At 46.0% G+C, this 19,951-nt stretch overlaps 2 protein-coding genes across 3 annotated transcripts in view; one reads left to right on the top strand and one right to left on the bottom strand.

Moving 5' to 3' along the window:
• Positions 1 to 19,951, bottom strand: part of LOC141094139 (uncharacterized) — a 305,335-nt gene that overhangs the window by 205,489 nt on the left and 79,895 nt on the right. The window lies entirely within an intron of this gene.
• The window catches only part of LOC141094170 (oocyte zinc finger protein XlCOF8.4-like), a 44,619-nt gene that overhangs the window by 1,370 nt on the left and 23,298 nt on the right, over positions 1 to 19,951 (top strand). For both annotated transcript variants that reach the window (XM_073579927.1, XM_073579926.1), the window contains exons 2-6: positions 6,282 to 6,415; positions 6,545 to 6,724; positions 6,807 to 6,930; positions 7,014 to 7,084; positions 7,283 to 7,373. In XM_073579927.1, coding sequence (XP_073436028.1) covers positions 6,338 to 6,415; positions 6,545 to 6,724; positions 6,807 to 6,930; positions 7,014 to 7,084; positions 7,283 to 7,373 — 544 coding nt within the window. In that variant the 5' untranslated portion in view covers positions 6,282 to 6,337. The remainder of the gene's footprint in view (positions 1 to 6,281; positions 6,416 to 6,544; positions 6,725 to 6,806; positions 6,931 to 7,013; positions 7,085 to 7,282; positions 7,374 to 19,951) is intronic.

The following is a 19,951-nucleotide window of genomic DNA, read 5'->3' as shown; positions in this document are numbered from 1 at the left end:
TATTCTCTATGTGGAGTGCGGCTCTGCGGATGGAGGTCGGTGCCGGAGGCGCCATTATTCTCTATGTGGAGTGCGGCTCTGCGGGTGGAGGTCGGTGCTGGAGGCTCCATTATTCTCTATGTGGAGTGCGGCTCTGCGGGTGGAGGTCGGTGCTGGAGGCTCCATTATTCTCTATGTGGAGTGCTGCTCTGCGGGTGGAGGTCGGTGCTGGAGGCGCCATTATTCTCTATGTGGAATGTGGCTCTGCGGGTGGAGGTCGGTGCTGGAGGCTCCATTATTCTCTATGTGGAGTGCGGCTCTGCGGGAGGAGGTCAGTGCCGGAGGCTCCATTATTCTCTATGTGGAGTGCGGCTCTGCGGGTGGAGGTCGGTGCTGGAGGCTCCATTATTCTCTATGTGGAGTGCGGCTCTGCGGGTGGAGGTCGGTGCTGGAGGCTCCATTATTCTCTATGTGGAGTGCGGCTCTGCGGGTGGAGGTCGGTGCTAGAGGCTCCATTATTCTCTATGTGGAGTGCGGCTCTGCGGGTGGAGGTCGGTGTTGGAGGCTCCATTATTCTCTATGTGGAGTGCGGCTCTGCGGGTGGAGGTCGGTGCCGGAGGCTCCATTATTCTCTTTGTGGAGTGCGGCTCTGCGGGTGGAGGTCGGTGCCGGAGGCTCCATTATTCTCTATGTGGAGTGCGGCTCTGCGGGTGGAGGTCGGTGCCGGAGGCTCCATTATTCTCTATGTGGAGTGCGGCTCTGCGGGTGGAGGTCGGTGCTGGAGGCGCCATTATTCTCTATGTGGAATGCGGCTCTGCGGGTGGAGGTCGGTGCTGGAGGCTCCATTATTCTCTATGTGGAGTGCGGCTCTGCGGGAGGAGGTCAGTGCCGGAGGCTCCATTATTCTCTATGTGGAGTGCGGCTCTGCGGGTGGAGGTCGGTGCTAGAGGCTCCATTATTCTCTATGTGGAGTGCGGCTCTGCGGGTGGAGGTCGGTGTTGGAGGCTCCATTATTCTCTATGTGGAGTGCGGCTCTGCGGGTGGAGGTCGGTGCCGGAGGCTCCATTATTCTCTTTGTGGAGTGCGGCTCTGCGGGTGGAGGTCGGTGCCGGAGGCTCCATTATTCTCTATGTGGAGTGCGGCTCTGCGGGTGGAGGTCGGTGCCGGAGGCTCCATTATTCTCTATGTGGAGTGCGGATCTGCGGGTGGAGGTCGGTGCTGGAGGCTCCATTATTCTCTATGTGGAGTGCGGCTCTGCGGGTGGAGGTCGGTGCCGGAGGCTCCATTATTCTCTATGTGGAGTGCAGCTCTGCAGGTGGAGGGATGTGGAGATTCTCCATTACTTGTCATGGAGGATATTAACCCTTCAGCACTGAGACTCTTTGTGGTCCCTGTGTGTTGTGAACTGTGACGTCACAGCTGTGGACAGAATGCAGTTTCTCCTAGTTCTGCTCCAGCACAATAATGTAGGTACCAGTGATGACCGCGCTCTCCTGGACTCGATCAGGCATCGGGGCGTTTGGATGCGCTCATTACTCAATCGACTACGGCAGTTTTCCAGTTCTCGGCCCACGAGATTTCTGACTGTTAGCCAATAAACATACGAGAATTGCCCCCGGACACTGTAATTCCGCAGCCATGTTGGTATTATAGAAAACCTGGTGACGCGATGCTCGGCACACCGTCCTCTGGAGGCAGTTCAGGAAGAGTTGTTATAGGAGGGAGACTTAGATTATTGTCAAGCCACCTAAATATTATAAAGTTGCACTCTTTAGTGCCTTTCATGTGACACCATAGGGTGTATTTAACCTTTTTTAATCTTATTAATTTAACTTAAATGATGTGGGGTGCCTCTTCTTTTTATTAACTGGCCAAGGTAAAGCAGACAGCCGAGGGGTGATATTATCAGGCTGGGAAGGTCCATGGATATTGGCCCCTTCGCAGCCTAAAAATATCAGTTTTCAGCCACCCCAGAAGTGGTGCATTTCATTAGAAGTGTCAATTCTGCCACTTTGCCTGGCTCTTCCAGATTGCCTTGGTGCATTGGCAATTGAGAAGGTAATGTTTTGGGGGGGGGGGGGGGGGGGTTATGTTTGCTGGCATCAATCCTAGGGGTTAGTGTTGGAGAGACATTTGTCAGACACCCCCATTACTAACTCAGTATGCTGAAAGAGAAAATAAACACATAAAAATATTTTATTTGTAAAAAAAAAAAAAAAAAAATCTCCCCTACCCCCTAGTTCATCAAATTATAAAAAAAAAAAAAAAAAAAAAAATTAAATAGCCATGCTGGTTCAAAAGAGTCCACAGATTCCGACATGGTTTAGGGAGCCATGTCATCTGCTGGTGTAGGTCCACTGTGTTTTATCAAGACCAAGGTCAGCGCAGCCGTCTACCAGGAAACTTTAGAGCACTTCATGCTTCCCTCTGCCCACAAGATTTTTGGAGATGGAAATTTCATTCTCCAGCAGGACTTGGGCACCTGTCCACACTGCCGAAAGTACCAATACCTGGTGTAAAAACAGTATCACTGTGCTTGATTGGCTGCAAACTCGCCTGACCTTAACCCCATAGAGAATCTATGAGGTATTGTCAAGAGGAAGATGAGAGACACCAGACCCAACAGTGCAGACAAGCTGAAGGCTGCTATCAAAGCAACCTGGGCTTCCATAGCATCTCACCAGTGCCACAGGCTGATCGCCTCCATGCCATGCTGCATTGATGCAGTAATTGATGGAAAAGGAGCCCCGTATTGAGTGCATTTACTGAACATAGTTAGGTCCATATATATTTGGACAGAGACAACATTTTCTAATTTTGGTTCTAGACATTACCACAATGAATTATAAACAAAACAATTCAGATGCAGTTGAAGTTCAGACTTTGAGCTTTCATTTGAGGGTATCCACATTAAAATTAGATGAAGGGTTTAGAAGTTTCAGCTCCTTAACATGTGCCACCCTGTTTTTAAAGGGACCAAAAGTAATTGGACAATTGACTCCAAGGCTATTTCATGGACAGGTGTGGGCAATCCCTTCGTTATGTCATTCTCAATTAAGCAGATAAAAGGCCTGGAGCTGATTTGAGGTGTGGTGCTTGAATTTGGAAGATTTTGCTGTGAAGGAAACAGGTGGTCAAAGGAGCTCTCCATGCAGGTGAAACAAGCCATCCTTAAGCTGCAAAAACAGAAAAAACCCATCCGAGAAATTGCTACAACATTAGGAGTGGCAAAATCTACAGTCTGTACATCCTGAGAAAGAAAGCACTGGTGAACTCATCAATGCAAAAAGACCTGGGTGCCCATGGAAGACAACAGTGGTGGATGATCGCAGAATAATCTCCATGGAGAAGAGAAACCCCTTCACAACAGCCAACCAAGTGAACAACACTCTCCAGCAGGTAGGCGTATCAATATCCAAATCTACCATAAAGAGAAGACTGCATGAAAGTAAATACAGAGGGTTCACTGCACGGTGCAAGCCACTCATAAGCATCAAGAATAAAAAGGCTAAAAAAACATCTAAAAAAGCCAGCACAGTTCTGGAAGAACATTCTTTGGACAGATGAAACCAAGATCAACCTCTACCAGAATGATGGAAAGAGAAAAGTATGGCGAAGGCGTGGTACAGCTCATGATCCAAAGCATACCACATCATCTGTAAAACACGGCGGAGGCAGTGTGACGGCTTGGGCATGCATGGCTGCCAGCAGCACTGGGTCACTAGTGTTTATTGATGATGTGACACAAGACAGAAGCAGCCGAATGAATTCTGAGGTATTCAGAGCCATACTGTGTGCTCAGATCCAGCCAAATGCAGCCAAACTGATTGTCCATCTGTAGTATGAAACGACGACCAATGACCCAAAACATAAAGCCAAAGCAACCCAGGGGTTTATTAAAGCAAAGAAGTGGAATATTCTTGAATGGCCAAGTCAGTCACCTGATCCCAACACAATTGAGCATGCATTTCACTTGTTAAAGACTAAACTTCAGACAGAAAGGCTCACAAACAAACAGCAACTGAAAACCACCACAGTGAAGGCCTGGCAGAGCATCAAAAAGGAGGAAACACAGCGTCTGGTGATGTCCATGAGTTCAAGACTTCAGGCAGTCATTGCCAACAAAGGGTTTTCAACCAAGTACTAGAAATGAACATTTTATTTACAATTATTTAAATCTGTCCAATTACTTTTGGTCCCTTTAAAAACAGGGTGGCTCAAGTTAAGGAGCTGAAACTCCTAAACCCTTCATCCAATTTTAATGTGGATAACCTCAAATGAAAGCTGAAAGTCTGAACTTCAACTGCATCTGAATTGTTTTGTTTAAAATTCATTGTGGTAATGTCTAGAACCAAAATTAGAAAAATGTTGTCTCTGTCCAAATATATATGGACCTAACTGTACATTTCAGTAGGACAACATTTCGGATTTTACAATCATTTTTCAAGCTGGTGTTATAAAGTGTTCTAATTTACTGAGATAATGACTTTTGGGTTTTCATTGGCTGTAAGCCGTAATCATCAACATTAACAGAAATAAACACGTGAAATAGATCACTCTGCGTGTAATGACTCTATAATAGATGAGTTTCACTTTGTGTATTGAAGAGCTGAAATTAAAGTTTTGATGATATTCTAATTTTGGGAGATGCACCTGTATATGAATACATGACCAGAACCAAGAGCGCTTGAATACAAGAACTAAGTGCAACAAACAATTGTAATTTGTGTTCCAGTCCATACAAAACTAGAGAATACAGTAGCTACATATTCATTGCTCAATGTGGGTGTGTATGTATGTGTGTATGTCCGGGATTGGCATCTGCACCGGCGCAGCTACAGCCACAAAATTTTGCACAGTCACACGTCTGGACCCCGAGAGCGTCATAGGCTATGTTGTGAGGCGAAATTTTAACCCGCGCGTTCCAATTCACCAAACAATTTTGCCCCTATCTACATAATGGGGAAAAGTGAAAGGAAAAGTGTTGGAGGCAAATTGACAGCTGCCAGATGTGAACAAGGGGGACTTAAACAATGAGAGCGATGGCGCCAAAGAGAATATACCGTACAGTTGCTAAGGTGGGGCCCTGACATGGGATACTCACCACACACGGGGATATGAACACACACACACAAAATGCGCCACACACTACCACGTGCTTCACCACATATACCACCCTCAGCAGTCAGCACACATTTCACCACATACACCAACCTCGCCACATAAAAGTCCAAACACAAAAGTCGCCACTCAAAACTCGCCACACTGTCCCAGAGCTGTTTAAAAGATGAAAAATGAGCTGTGATTGGTTGCTATCAGCAACAGTTTTCTTTGTAGACAGTTGTGGTAACTGAGGCCTATTATTCTTATCATTTCTATGGTGTTATCGTCCTTCTGTAAAGCTGGAAATAACACAATTTATTACCGTGGCAACACAGACCACCCTCTGACACAGACTGCAGGGGGAGCCCAGTATCACACAGGAGAGGATTAGATACACAGCTCAGCAGTCAGTATCACACAGGATAGGATTAGATACACGGCTCAGCAGTCAGTATCACACAGGAGAGGATTAGATACACAGCTCAGCAGTCAGTATCACACAGGAGAGGATTAGATACACGGCTCAGCAGGCAGTATCACACAGGATAGGATTAGATACACAGCTCAGCAGTCAGTATCACACAGGATAGGATTAGATACACAGCTCAGCAGTCAGTATCACACAGGAGAGGATTAGATACATGGCTCAGCAGTCAGTATCACACAGGAGAGGATTAGATACATGGCTCAGCAGTCAGTATTACACAGGATAGGATTAGATACACGGCTCAGCAGACAGTATCACACAGGATAGGATTAGATACACGGCTCAGCAGTCAGTATCACACAGGATAGGATTAGATACACGGCTCAGCAGGCAGTATCACACAGGAGAGGATTAGATACACGGCTCAGCAGTCAGTATCACACAGGATAGGATTAGATACACGGCTCAGCAGTCAGTATCACACAGGATAGGATTAGATACACGGCTCAGCAGTCAGTACCACACAGGATAGGATTAGATACATGGCTCAGCAGTCAGTATCACACAGGAGAGGATTAGATATACGGCTCAGCAGACAGTATCACACAGGATAGGATTAGATGCACGGTTTTTATGTGCAATATAATCATTATAATTTGTTATAACTAACCACAGTTGGTTACTATGCCCAGGCGACACCGGGCTCTTGAGCTAGTTCTTTATGATGTTACATTGGCTCATTTTCTTCCTATTCATTTCCTTATGATATCAGATCCTTTCAGTGGGCATCTTTTATATTAAGAGAATTTTGTGAATTGATCATCAAGGATGGATGTGGACAGAGACCAGATGGCGGAGAGGATATTACACCTCACCCTAGAGATCCTCTTCCGGCTTACTGGAGAGGTGAGAGATTCTGATGACGTCACATTACATCATTCTTATCTATGGGAATAACAGATGGACAGAACTGGAGAGGTGAGGGCTCTGGAAATGTCTGTAGTGAGATTTATTAATGTGTCTCTCCATAACCAGGATTACACCGTGGTGAAGAAGACCTCTAGTGAGCGCTGTCAGGACCCTGTGTCTGAGGGATGCGGAAGACCCCTGAGCCCAATCATGGGGCCTCCACCTCACCCCCTGATACATGAGAACATCAATGACCAAAAGATCCTAGAACTCACCTACAAGATGATTGAGCTGCTGACTGGAGAGGTGACACTGCTGGGAATGCTGGGACATTATACAGTAACACTATGAAGGGATCGGGGGATGACAGTATCATTGTATGTGTCAGGTTCCTATAAGGTGTCAGGATGTCGCTGTCTATTTCTCCATGGAGCAGTGGGAGTATTTAGAAGGACACAGAGATCTGTACAAGGACGTCATGATGGAGGTTCCCCAGCCCCTCACATCACCAGGTAATAGACAGGACTAGATACACACGGCCTATAATTATCTGTAAGTAAAGAATGAATTCAGTCCCTGTATGTGTTTCCTCCAGATCTATCCAGTAAGAGGACAACACCAGAGAGATGTCCCCGTCCTCTTCTTCTTGTTCCTCAGGATCATCAGGTAGATGGAGAGAAGGTGTCATGAGATCTCCCCTATGATGTGTAGACGGCTGTGAAGGTCTTGTGCTCAGTCTTGTTTTATCCACCAGTATTATATGTTTTATACTTGTGTAATGAGAACGGTGGAGATGGCAGGATTAGAGCTGATCATTGATGTGACTTCTCCATCTGTCTGTGACTTTTATAATATTTGTTTCAGGGTGAAGATCTGACCCATATTAATTCTACAGAGACATATGTGAGGGGTGATGAGCGGTGTAAAGAGGAGATTTCTACATATGGCTACCCAGGTGAGTAGTAACCACTAAATGCAGAGTAGTTAGAGTTTCTTCTCAGTCACCGGCTGCGGCTCCTTTCAGTGGAGTAGTTCGGCCACATCACAATCGTGTGATCACCATTTTGCCTCTAGAGTATAACATCCTCCTCCATCTGAAAATGTTCAAATGATTTTGTGAATTTGTGAAAGCCCTTATCTATAGGACTTACAACCTTGAGGTTCCCCCTACCCCCTGGGATTAGGAGATGCTGACCCTTACCTGCCCGGAACTGTAAACTACAAAGCCAAATAATAGTGTACGGAGAATGTGCTGACAAGTTAGAAAATCACACACTAACATAGTTGTTAAGTTTGATGAAAGACTTTATCTAGTTCAACCCATAGCCTATCCTAACTTGCCCTAACGTTGATCCAGAGGAAGGCAAAAAAACCTATGTGGCTAACTGTAAGCTTCACATTGGGGAAAATATTCCTTCCCGACTTCACATACGGCAATCAGACTAGCTCCCTGGATCAACGCAATATTAAGGAATCTAGTGTATATACCCTGTAATATTATACTTTTCAAGAAAGGCATCCAGTCCCTTCTTAAATTTTAGTAGGGAATCACTCATTACAACATCATATGGCAGAGAGTTCCATAGTCTCACTGCTCTTACAGTAAAGAATCCGTGTCTGTGAGTATGCTTAAACCTTCTTTCCTCCAGACGTAGAGGATGCCCCCTTGTCCCCGTCACAGGTCTAAGAGTAAAAAGATCATTAGAAAGGTCTATGTACTGTCCCCGCATATATTTATACATTGTAATAAGATCACCCCTAAGCCTTCGATTCTCCAAACTAAATAACCCCAAGTATAATAACCTGTCTTGGTATTGCAGACCCCCCCCAGTTCCCTAATAACCTTGGTCGCTGTTCTCTGCACCCGCTCCAGTTCAGCTATGTCTTTCTTATACACCGGAGACTAGAACTGTATGCAGTATTCTAAGTGTGGTCGCACTAGTGACTTATATAGAGGTAAAATTATGTTCTCCTCATGAGCATCTATGGCCGGTTTAACATTAGCGCATTTTCAGCGCGCGCACGGCCGGGGGTAGCTCTGCCCCCGATCCGGCTCTCTGCCCGGCGTGCCCGCCCCTTCCTTGTAGCGCCGCCTCCTAGCGGACAGCGGCGCCTGCGATCGGCGCACCCTATCTTTAGCATAGGGTGCGCAGGCCGTGCGCTAGTTGCGCTTTGACCTGCGCTGCGCACTTTTGACGGTGCGCCGTGCGCGCCAAAATCAAACTTTTCGGATTTTGGCGCGCACGGCGCACCGTCAAAAGTGCGCAGCGCAGGTCAAAGCGCAACTAGCGCACGGCCTGCGCACGATCGGCGCACCCTATGCTAAAGATAGGGTGCGCCGATCGCAGGCGCCGCTGTCCGCTAGGAGGCGGCGCTACAAGGAAGGGGCGGGCACGCCGGGCAGAGAGCCGGATCGGGGGCGGAGCTACCCCCGGCCGTGCGCGCGCTGAAAATGCGCTAATGTGAAACCGGCCTAAGCCTCTTTTAATGCATCCCATTATTTTATTTGCCTTTGCAGCAGCTGCCTGACACTGGCCACTAAATGTGAGTTTGTCGTCCACCCATACACCCAGGTCTTTTTCAGTGACAGTTTTGCCCAGTGTTTTACAATTAAGCACATAATTAAACATCTTGTTTGTTCTACCCAATTGCATGACCTTACATTTATCCCCATTAAAGCTCATTTGCCATTTATCAGCCCAAGCTTCTAGTTTACATAAATCCTCCTGTAATGTAAAATTGTCCTCCTCTGTATTGATCACCCTGCAGAGTTTAGTGTCATCTGCAAATATTGAAATTCTACTCTCTATGCCCCCTACAAGGTCATTAATAAATATGTTAAAAAGAAGCTGGCCCAAAACTGACCCCTGTGGTACCCCACTGCTAACCGTGACCCAGTCCGAGTGTGCTCCATTAATAACCACCCTTTGTTTCCTATCCCTGAGCCAGCTCTTAACCCACCTACACATATTTTCCCCTATCCCCATTGTTCTCATTTTATGTATCAACCTTTTGTGTGGCACCGTATCAAAAGCTTTTGAAAAGTCCATGTACACCACGTCCACTGCATTCCCTTGGTCCAGTCCGGAACTTACCTCTTCATAAAAGCTTATCAGATTAGTCTGACAGGAACGGTCCCTTGTAAACCCATGTTGATATTGGGTCATGAGGTTATTCTTCTTCAGATACTCCAGTGTGGCATCTCTTAGAAAACCCTCCAGGATTTTACCCACAGTAGAGGTTAAGCTCACTGGCCTATAATTTCCAAGTTCAGTTTTTGTCCCCTTTTTGAATAATGGCACCACATTTGCCATACGCCAGTCCTGTGGTACAGACCCTGTTATTATGGAATCTTTAAAGATTAAGAGTAATGGTCTATCTATAACTGTACTTAATTCCTGCAGTACTCGGGGGTGTATCCCATCCGGGCCTGGGGATTTGTCAATTTTAGTGATTTTTAGACGCCGCCGTACTTCCTGCTGGGTTAAGCAGGTGACATTTAATGGAGAATTTTTATCCCTGATCATGTTATCCGTCATGGGATTTTCTTGTGTAGATACTGTTGAAAAAAAGTCATTTAGCATATTGGCTTTTTCCTCATCCACCATTTCACCCAGACTATTTTTCAGGGGACCAACACTATCATTTTTTAGCTTCTTACTATTTATGTAGTTAAAGAATATTTTGGGATTATTTTTACTTTCTCTGGCAATGAGTCTCTCTGTCTCAATCTTTGCTGCCTTGATTTGCTTTTTACAGAATTTATTTAATCTTCTGTATTTAGTTAATGCCTCATCACTACCTACTTGCTTTAATTCTCTAAATGCTTTCTTTTTGTCACTTATTGCACCCCCTTACAGCTCTATTTAGCCATAGTGGTCTCCTCCTATTTCTAGCATGTTTATTCCCATATTGTGCACAGGTCCTATTCAGGATGCTAATAAACGTCTCCCATTTTCTTTGTGTATTTTTATGCCTCAAGATATCGTCCCAGTTAATTGCACCAAGATCATCTCTCATCCGTTGGAAATTTGCCTTCCTGAAGTTTAGTGTCCTTGTAACCCCTCTACTACACATCTTATTAAAGGACACCTGATAACTTATTATTTTGTGATCACTATTACCCAAGTGACCCCCAACCCTTACATTTGATATGCGGTCTGGCATGTTGGTTAATATTAGGTCTAGCAGTGCCCCCCCCCCCCCTCTTGTTGGGTCCTGAACCAGTTGTGAAAGGTAATTGTCTCTCATAGATGTCAAAAACCCATTACCTTTGCTGGAACTGCAGGTTTCTGTTCAACTACCCTGAAATACATTGGGGAACCCCCATAATAATGACTTCTCCTTGAGTCGCTGCTTCATATATTTGATTTACAAGGATATTCTGTGTTGCTTCCATTATTTTTGGAGACTTCTAACACACCACTCTCAGTAATTTATTATTTTTCCCCTCACCTTATCTCCACCCACAGGGACTCTACATTTTCCTTAGATTCACATACAGTACAGGCCAAAAGTTTGGACACACCTTCTCATTCAAAGAGTTTTCTTTATTTTCATGACTATGAAAATTGTAGATTCGCTCTGAAGGCATCAAAACTATGAACTAACACATGTGGAATTATATAATTAACAAAAAAGTGTGAAACAACTGAAAATATGTCTTATATTCTAGGTTCTTCAAAGTAGCCACCTTTTGCTTTGATTACTGCTTTGCACACTCTTGGCATTCTCAGGATGAGCTTCAAGAGGTAGACACCGGAAATGGTTTTCCAACAGTCTTGAAGCAGTTCCCAGAGATGCTTAGCACTTGTTGGCCCTTTTGCCTTCACTCTGCGGTCCAGCTCACCCCAAACTATCTCGATTGGGTTCAGGTCTGGTGACTGTGGAGGCCAGGTCATCTGGCATAGCACCCCATCACTCTCCTTCTTGGTCAAATAGCCCTTACACAGCCTGGAGGTGTGTTTGGGGTCATTGTCCTAGTGAAAAATAAATGATGGTCCAAGTAAACACAAACCGGATGGAATAGCATGCCGCTGCAAGATGCTGTGGTAGCCATGCTGGTTCAGTATGCCTTCAATTTTGAATAAATCCCCATCAGTGTCACCAGCAAAGCACCCCCACACCATCACACCTCTTCCTCCATGCTTCACGTTGGGAACCAGGCATGTAGAGTCCATCCGTTCACCTTTTCTGCGTCGCACAAAGACACGGTGGTTGGAACCAAAGATCTCAAATTTGGACTCATCAGACCAAAGCACAGATTTCCACTGGTCTAATGTCCATTCCTTGTGTTCTTTAGCCCAAACAAGTCTCTTCTGCTTGTTGTCTGTCCTTAGCAGTGGTTTCCTAGCAGCTATTTTACCATGAAGGCGTGCTGCACAAAGTCTCCTCTTAACAGTTGATGTAGAGATGTGTCTGCTGCTAGAACTCTGTGTGGCATTGACCTGGTCTCTAATCTGAGCTGCTGTTAACCTGCCATTTCTGAGATGAACTTATCCTCCGCAGCAGAGGTGACTCTTGGTCTTCCTTTCCTGGGGCGGTCCTCATGTGAGCCAGTTTCTTTGTAGCACTTGATGGTTTTTGCCACTGCACTTGGGGACACTCAAAGTTATCCCAATTTTTCAGACTGACTGACCTTCATTTCTTAAAGTAATGATGGCCACTCGTTTTTCTTTACTTAGCTGCTTTTTTCTTGCCGTAATACAAATTCTGTTACAAACCAGACAGGCCCAAATGCATCTGCACTAATCCTGGATTAGTGCAGATGCATTTTGGCCTGTCTGGTTTCTAACTGAATTTTTTGGAGGATTTTTTTTCCTCTTTTTGAGGTTTTCACATAATACAAATTCTAACAGTCTATTCAGTAGGACTATCAGCTGTGTATCCACCAGACTTCTGCACGACACAACTGATGGTCCCAACCCCATTTATAAGGCAAGAAATCCCACGTATTAAACCTGACAGGGCACACCTGTGAAGTGAAAACCATTTCCGGTGACTACGTCTTGAAGCTCATCAAGGGAATGCCAAGAGTGTGCAAAGCAGTAATCAAAGCAAAAGGTGGCTACTTTGAAGAACCTAGAATATAAGACATATTTTCAGTTGTTTCACACTTTTTTGTTAATTATATAATTCCACATGTGTTAATTCATAGTTTTGATGCCTTCAAAGTGAATCTACAATTTTCATAGTCATGAAAATAAAAAAAAATCTTGGAATGAGAAGGTGTGTCCAAACTTTTGGTTTGTACTGTATATTATCATGCAGGATGGGCTTCAAAGATGATTTTACATGTAAACACACGCCTCCCCCTCGCTTATTTGTATGGTCATTTCTGAACAGACTATAGCATGGCAAGTATATCCTTCACCTCAAGGACATTATTGGTTCTAACAGGTAGAGGAGAGGGACCAAGTGAATAGTGAAAGCAATTGAGTACCACGAGTTAAAGGAGATACACATGGAAGGTGTTGGGAACATGCAGAGAAGCAGGCAACTTCAATTTGTAGGCTATGTTGTTGATTCGTCCCAGGATCTCAAAGGGACCTGTGTAGCGGGGACCCAAGTTGTAGGACGGGATTTTAAGTAGGATATACTGTATTTGGACGAGAGCCAAACTTTATTGCCAGGATGATAGGGCAGAACATCCAAACGCCTCTTATCGGCATGTTTCTTCATCCTGTCACAAGACTTTTCAAGTGCACTCTTGGCCTCCTCCCAGATTCTAGAGAATTCCATGGACAAAGTTGGCTGCCGGAACACCCGAGACTGGGGAGACCGGGAGAGGCAGGTTGGGATGCTGCCCAGAGACAATGAACGGTGACTTTGCAGAAGACTCACTGGAGTGATTGTTATATGCAAACTCTGCCCAAGGAAGGAGACTGACCCAATCGTCCTAGTGGGCATTAGAAAAATGTCAGAGATAGGAAGTTAAGACCTGGTTAATGATAGGCAGAGGAGAAATCCAGAGTCATGTTCTAAAGTTTGCAGAGAGCTCTCCAGAATGGGAGGTAAATTGGATGCCTCTGTCTGACACGATGTGTTGCGGAAATCCATGGATTCGAAAGACGTGACAAATAAAAATTCTTGCCAACTCGGGAGTCAAAGGCAAGCCAGGTAGCGGGACGAAGTGAGCCATTTTAGAGAAACGATCCACAACCACCGGAACCTCTGTGCAACCCGCAGAGTGGGGAAGATCAGTGATAAAATCCATGGCTGTATGCCGCCAAGGAACCGAAGGCATAGGAAGAGAATGCAGGACCCCGGAAGGTAGTTATCTCGGAACCTTGTCCTTGGCGCAGGATGGACAAGACACTGTAAAATCTTTCATGTCCTGATAAAGGGAGGGCCACTAATAGTGGCGAGATATAAGGGAGTGAGTCTTCTAAAGCCCCCGTCAGACATAGCGATATCGCTAGTGAGATCGCTGCTGAGTCACAAGTTTTGTGACGCAACAGCGATCCCACCAGCGAGATCGTTGTGTGTGACAGCTATCAGCGACCAGCCCCCCTGCCGGGTATCGCTGATTGCTGTGGAAACCTCTGGACATTTTTGGGGTCGCTGGTCTCCCGCTGGCCAGCACGCATCCCTGCGTGTGACAGGCGGGAGACCAGCGAGCAGGAGCTGGTAACTAGGGTAAATGCAGGGTTTCTAAGGGGCGCGCAGCACCTAGAAACCAGATGTGTACCTTAGTTACCAGCGCGCTGATGCAAGGAGCTGGTAACCAAGGTACACATCGGGTTTCTAAGTGACGCACGCCCCTTAGAAACCCGATGTGTACCTTAGTTACCTGCTCCCTGCATCAGCTCGCTGGTAACTAAAGTACACAGCGACGCCGCATGCTCGGCGTCACTGGTGCTGATCGCTGGTGAAGCTGTCTGTTTGACAGCTCACCAGCGATCATGTAGTAACTCACCAGCGATCCTGACACGTTGATATCGTTGTTGGGATCGCTGGTGAGTCGCTATGTGTGACGGGGGCCCTTAGTTCCAGCATTATCGGCAATTTTAGAAGAATGTCCCCAGAGCAACACCCTCTCTGTCGTCCTCCAAAACAAATGTCTTACCCGATGGTAAGGTAGCAAGATTCCGGGGAGCCACAGTGATGACCTTGGAAGGATCCATAATGAGGGATGGATCTTTTACATCGGCCGACTGGAAGGTCCTTGACAGTGCATCAGCCTTGACGTTTTTATCACCTGGTCGGAAGAGAAGCTCGAAGTTAAAGTGGGCGAAGAACAGACCACCTGGCTTGCCGGGGATTGAGTCTCTGGCCAGACTTAATGTAAGTCAGATTTCTTGTGGTCGGTGAAAATTATGAAAGGATGTACTGCTCCTTCAAGGACGTATCACCATTCCACCAATACCAACTTTATGGCCAGTAGTTCTCTGCCTCCAATGGAGTAATTGGGTTCAGAGGTTTAAAACGCTTTGGAGTAGAATCGACAAGTGATTAGTCGACCGGAGGAACACTTCTGGGAACGCACAGCCCCAGCTCCTGTGGATGAAGCATCCACCTCGAGAATGAATGGCCTACTGACATCTGGACGATGACGTACTGGTTCCCTTTCAAAGGCTTGCTTCAGAGTCAGAAAAGTGTTCTCAGCCTACGCAGACCAAATACTGGTATTGGCTCACTTGCAAATAAGAGACGAGATATGCATGGATACTGAGGAGAAATGGGTATAGAACTGTCTGTAATAGTTTGCGAAAACGAGGAATCTTTGGATGGCCCTCATCTTGAGGGGTCGCAGCCAGTTGAGGAAGACGGACACCTTCTGGGGATCCTGTTATGATGAGTCACCGAAGGAGGAAAAAACAAAATACCAGCTAAGTCCAGAAAAACCAGAGGTTGGCAGCTATCGGATTGCAGACCCCTGAACCTATCCACAACAACTAGCAGTAGCCGTGGGGGGTTCCTACGGAGCCCTAGACCCCTCGATCACAGCCGGAGAACTACATTGCCTAAAGACAGAAAGGGGAAAAACTAAACTGCCCCAGAGCAGACCCCAAAGCAATAGGCAGCCCCCAACATATAATGACGGTGAAGCAAGATGAAAACACTAACACAGATAGAAAGATAGGTTGAGCAAATGATGGAGCCCAAGCTAACTACATAGGACAGGATAGGAAAGCTGCTGTCTGCCATCCGCAAAAACCCTATCAAAATGAGCCAACCGACTGATAGGAAAAACAGGCCCTGAAGTCGCTAGGCTTCAAAAGACTATATCAGCACTCAGGTATATTCTGAAGACAGAGCAAAAGATCAACAGATCAAAGACAAAAATGGAATTCAGCTCACCCCCGGCTGGGGATGGCAGAACTCCCAAAAAACAAGGCAAAACAAAACTGAAGATTACAAAGCAGAGCAGAAAAACTTAGCTTTGAGATGCAGGAATCAGACTGGTCTCCAATAATCCAGCAGGAAAATCACCAGCCAGGAAGAAGGGCGTCGGCAGCCTTATATCCAGTCCTCAATTCCAGTCACCCAGTCATTATCTAGCTGCCCAGGTGTTTGGTAATCAGCCTCACTACCTTCCTTCACCAGAGGAGGGAGTTCATCAGACCTCAATGGTGAAGGGAAAAATGAACTCACAACAGTACCTCCCCCTTGAGGAGGGGTCACCGAACCCTCATCCATGCCACCAGGGCGATCCGGGTGAGCCCGATGAAAGGCACGCACCAATCTTTCGGCATGAATATCAGAGGCAGAGACCCAGGAATTATCCTCCTGACCATAACCCTTCCACTTAACCAAATACTGGAGTCTCCGTCTAGCCAGACTGGAATCCAGTATCTTCTCTACCTCATATTCCATGTTACCTTCAACCAATATAGGGTCAGGAGGTGCCACCACAGGAACTACTGGTTCAACAAACCTCTTCAACAAGGACTTATGAAACACATTATGAATTTTAAATGTGACAGAGCCAACCGAAAAGAGACCGGATTAATAATCTCCAAAATCTTGTAAGGTCCAATAAATCTAGGCTTACTGTAAACTTAGGAGAAGCCACCTTCATAGCGATATTTTTTTGATGACAACCAAACCATATCACCCACCTTAAACTGGGGACCAACGGTCCTACGCTGGTTGGAAAACCGCTGGGCCTTTTCCTGGGAGAGAGACAACTTATCCACTACTTGTCCCAGATCTGGTGCATTCTCTCCACCACAGTGTCAACACCTGGGCAGGCAGAAGGCTCCACCTGCCCTGAAGAAAATCGAGGATGAAACCCAAAGTTACAAAAAAAAGGTGACATCAAAGTGGCAGAACTAGCTCTATTATTTAAAGCCAATTCGGCCAAGGGCAAAAATGAAACCCAATCATCCTGATCGGCAGAAATAAAACATCTCAAATACGACTCCAAAGTCTGGTTTGTTCTCTCCGTCTGCCCATTGGTCTGAGGGTGAAACGCAGAGGAGAAGGACAACTGAATTCCCAGCTTGGAACAGAAAGTCCTCCAAAATCTAGACACAAACTGAACTCCTCTGTCAGATACAATGTTCTCAGGAATACCGTGCAAGCGAACCACCTGTTGCAAAAACAAGGGCACCAACTCAGAGGAAGATGGCAACTTAGGGAGTGGTACAAGATGGACCATCTTAGAGAATCTATCACAAATCAACCAAATAACAGTCATTCTCTGAGAGACAGGCATATCAGAGATAAAATCCATTGAAATATGGGTCCATGGCCTCCTGGGCACCGGCAAAGGCATCAACAAGCCACTAGAGCGAGAACAAGGTTTAGACCGGGAGCAAGTCCCACAGGACTGCACAAAATTCCTGACATCATGAGACAAGGCGGGACACCAAAAAGACCGACTCGCCAGATCTCTAGTACCAAAAATACCTGGATGACCAGCCAATGCAGAGCAATGAACTTCAGACATCACTCTCTTCCTTCACTGGTCAGGAACATACAACTTTCCACTGGGACAACGCTCAGGTTTGTCCTCCTGAAACTCTTCCAGAGCACGTCTCAAATCGGGCGAGATGGCAGAAAGAACTACCCCCTCGCCTAAGATGGTAGCAGGCTTAGTCACAACAGGAGAATCAGCAAGGAAACTCCTAGAGAGGGCGTCAGCCTTGACATTCTTAGTGCCCGGAAGAAAGGAGACCACAAAATCAAAACGTGTGAAAAACAAGGCCCACCTAGTCTGTATAGGATTCAAGCGCTTGGCCGACTCCAGGTAAATCAAATTCTTGTGGTCAGTAAGGACCACGACTTGGTGTTTGGCTCCCTCCAACCAATGTCTCCACTCCTCAAATGCCCATTTCATGGCCAACAGTTCCCGATTCCCCACATCATAGTTACGTTCGGATGGGGAGAACTTTCGGGAAAAGAAAGCACAAGGATTCATTTTAGATGTCACAGGATCTTTTTGGGACAACACCGCTCCTGCACCAATCTCAGAAGCGTCCACATCCACCTGAAACGGGAGTGAGACATCAGATTGCCGCAAAACCGGAGCAGAAGTGAATCTTCGCTTCAGCTCCTGAAAGGAAGAAACAGCCTCCGGAGACCAATTCAGCACATCAGCCCCCTTCCTAGTCAAATCCGTCAATGGCTTGGCAATACCAGAAAAATTAGCTATAAATTTCCGATAAAAATTAGCAAAACCCAAAAACTTCTGGAGGGCCTTCAAAGAAGTGGGCTGAACCCAATCATAAATGGTCTATACCTTGGCCGGGTCCATTTCAATAGTTGACGGAGACAAAATAAATCCCAAAAATGAAATCCTCCGTACCCCAAAAAACACATCAGGAGTGGGAATCTTTGGTTCAGCAGCATGTGAATGAGCAAGATAGGCGGAAATTCCCCGCACTTCAGCAGCGAGCTGCTCCACACGATCAGACTATTGCTTCATCTCCATTGAGAGAAAAATTCCCCCTACAGCCTCAGAGATATAGAGGAAAAAAATATGCACACACAAAAAAAAAAAATTCTGACACTTTTTTTTTTTTTTTTTTTTTACAATTCTCTCCTGCTATTGAGTACCCTAGGATCTGCGGTATGGCTGGTGATTGTGTTATGATGAGTCACCGAAGGAGGAAAAAACAAAATACCAGCTAAGTCCAGAAAAACCAGAGAGGTTGGCAGCTATCAGATTGCAGACCCCTTAACCTATCCACAACAACTAGCAGTAGCCGTGGAGGGTTCCTACGGAGCCCTAGACCCCTCGATCACAGCCGGAGAGCTACATAGCCTAAATACAGAAAGGGGAAAAACTAAACTGCCCCAGACCAGACCCCAAAGCAATAGGCAGCCCCCAACATATAATGACGGTGAAGCAAGATGAAAACACTAACACAGATAGAAAGATAGGTTGAGCAAATGATGGAGCCCAAGCTAACTACATAGGACAGGATAGGAAAGCTGCTGTCTGCCATCCGCAAAAACCCTATCAAAATGAGCCAACCGACTGATAGGAAAAACAGGCCCTGAAGTCGCTAGGCTTCAAAAGACTATATCAGCACTCAGGTATATTCTGAAGACAGAGCAAAAGATCAACAGATCAAAGACAAAAATGGAATTCAGCTCACCCCCGGCCGGGGATGGCAGAACTCCCAAAAAACAAGGCAAAACAAACAAAACTGAAGATTACAAAGCAGAGCAGAAAAACTTACAGTAGCTTTGAGATGCAGGAATCAGACTGGTCTCCAAGAATCCAGCAGGAAAATCACCAGCCAGGAAGAAGGGCGTCGGCAGCCTTATATCCAGTCCTCAATTCCAGCCACCCAGTCATTATCTAGCTGCCCAGGTGTTTGGTAATCAGCCTCACTACCTTCCTTCACCAGAGGAGGGAGTTCATCAGACCTCAATGGTGAAGGGAAAAATGAACTCACAACAGGATCCGTTTTAGACCGGAGTCAGAGGTGATGTACCCCAAAAATGGTAAGTATGTCTGCTCAAAAATAAAATTCTCGAACTCTGAATAGAGGCAGTTCTCCCTCAGAAGTAGTAACACTTGACGAATGTTCCGTTTGAGTAGGCAGATCCGGAGAAAAAAACGAGAATGTTGTCTAGGTACACCACAACACAGGAATATAACAGATCTCTGAAGACGTCGTTGATAAACTCCTGAAGCACTGCGGGAGCATTGCAGAGGCTAACGGGCATGACCAAATATTCGTAATGCTTATCCCGCATGTTAAATGCAGTCTTCCACTCATCCCCGGCTCGGATACGGACCAAGTTGTAGGTCCTGCGGAAATCAAGCTTGGTGAAGATTTGTGCCCCTCTCAAGTGATCAAAGAGCTCCGGGATAAGAGGCACTGGGTATTTGTTCTTGATTGTAATTTTGTTCAGACCTCTGTAATCAATATATGGACGGAGAGAGCCGTCTTTCTTCTTTACAAAGAAGAACCGCGCACCTGTGGGAGAGGAAAACTTCGGAATAAAGCCCCTGACTAAATTCTCCTGGACATATTCTGACATGGCCTGGGTCTCAGCTGGAGATAGCAGATAGATCCTGCCCTTAGGAGGAGCAGAGCCAGAGATGAGCTCAATCGGGCAGTCATGCGG

Source organism: Dendrobates tinctorius, unplaced genomic scaffold (genome assembly GCF_039654945.1).
Source record: "Dendrobates tinctorius isolate UK_male_01 unplaced genomic scaffold, ASM3965494v1 ptg000063l, whole genome shotgun sequence".
In the NCBI taxonomy this organism is placed as follows: domain Eukaryota; kingdom Metazoa; phylum Chordata; class Amphibia; order Anura; family Dendrobatidae; genus Dendrobates; species Dendrobates tinctorius.
The sequence above is the reverse complement of the archived record's forward strand: the minus strand, read 5'-3'. Positions and strand labels throughout refer to the sequence as shown.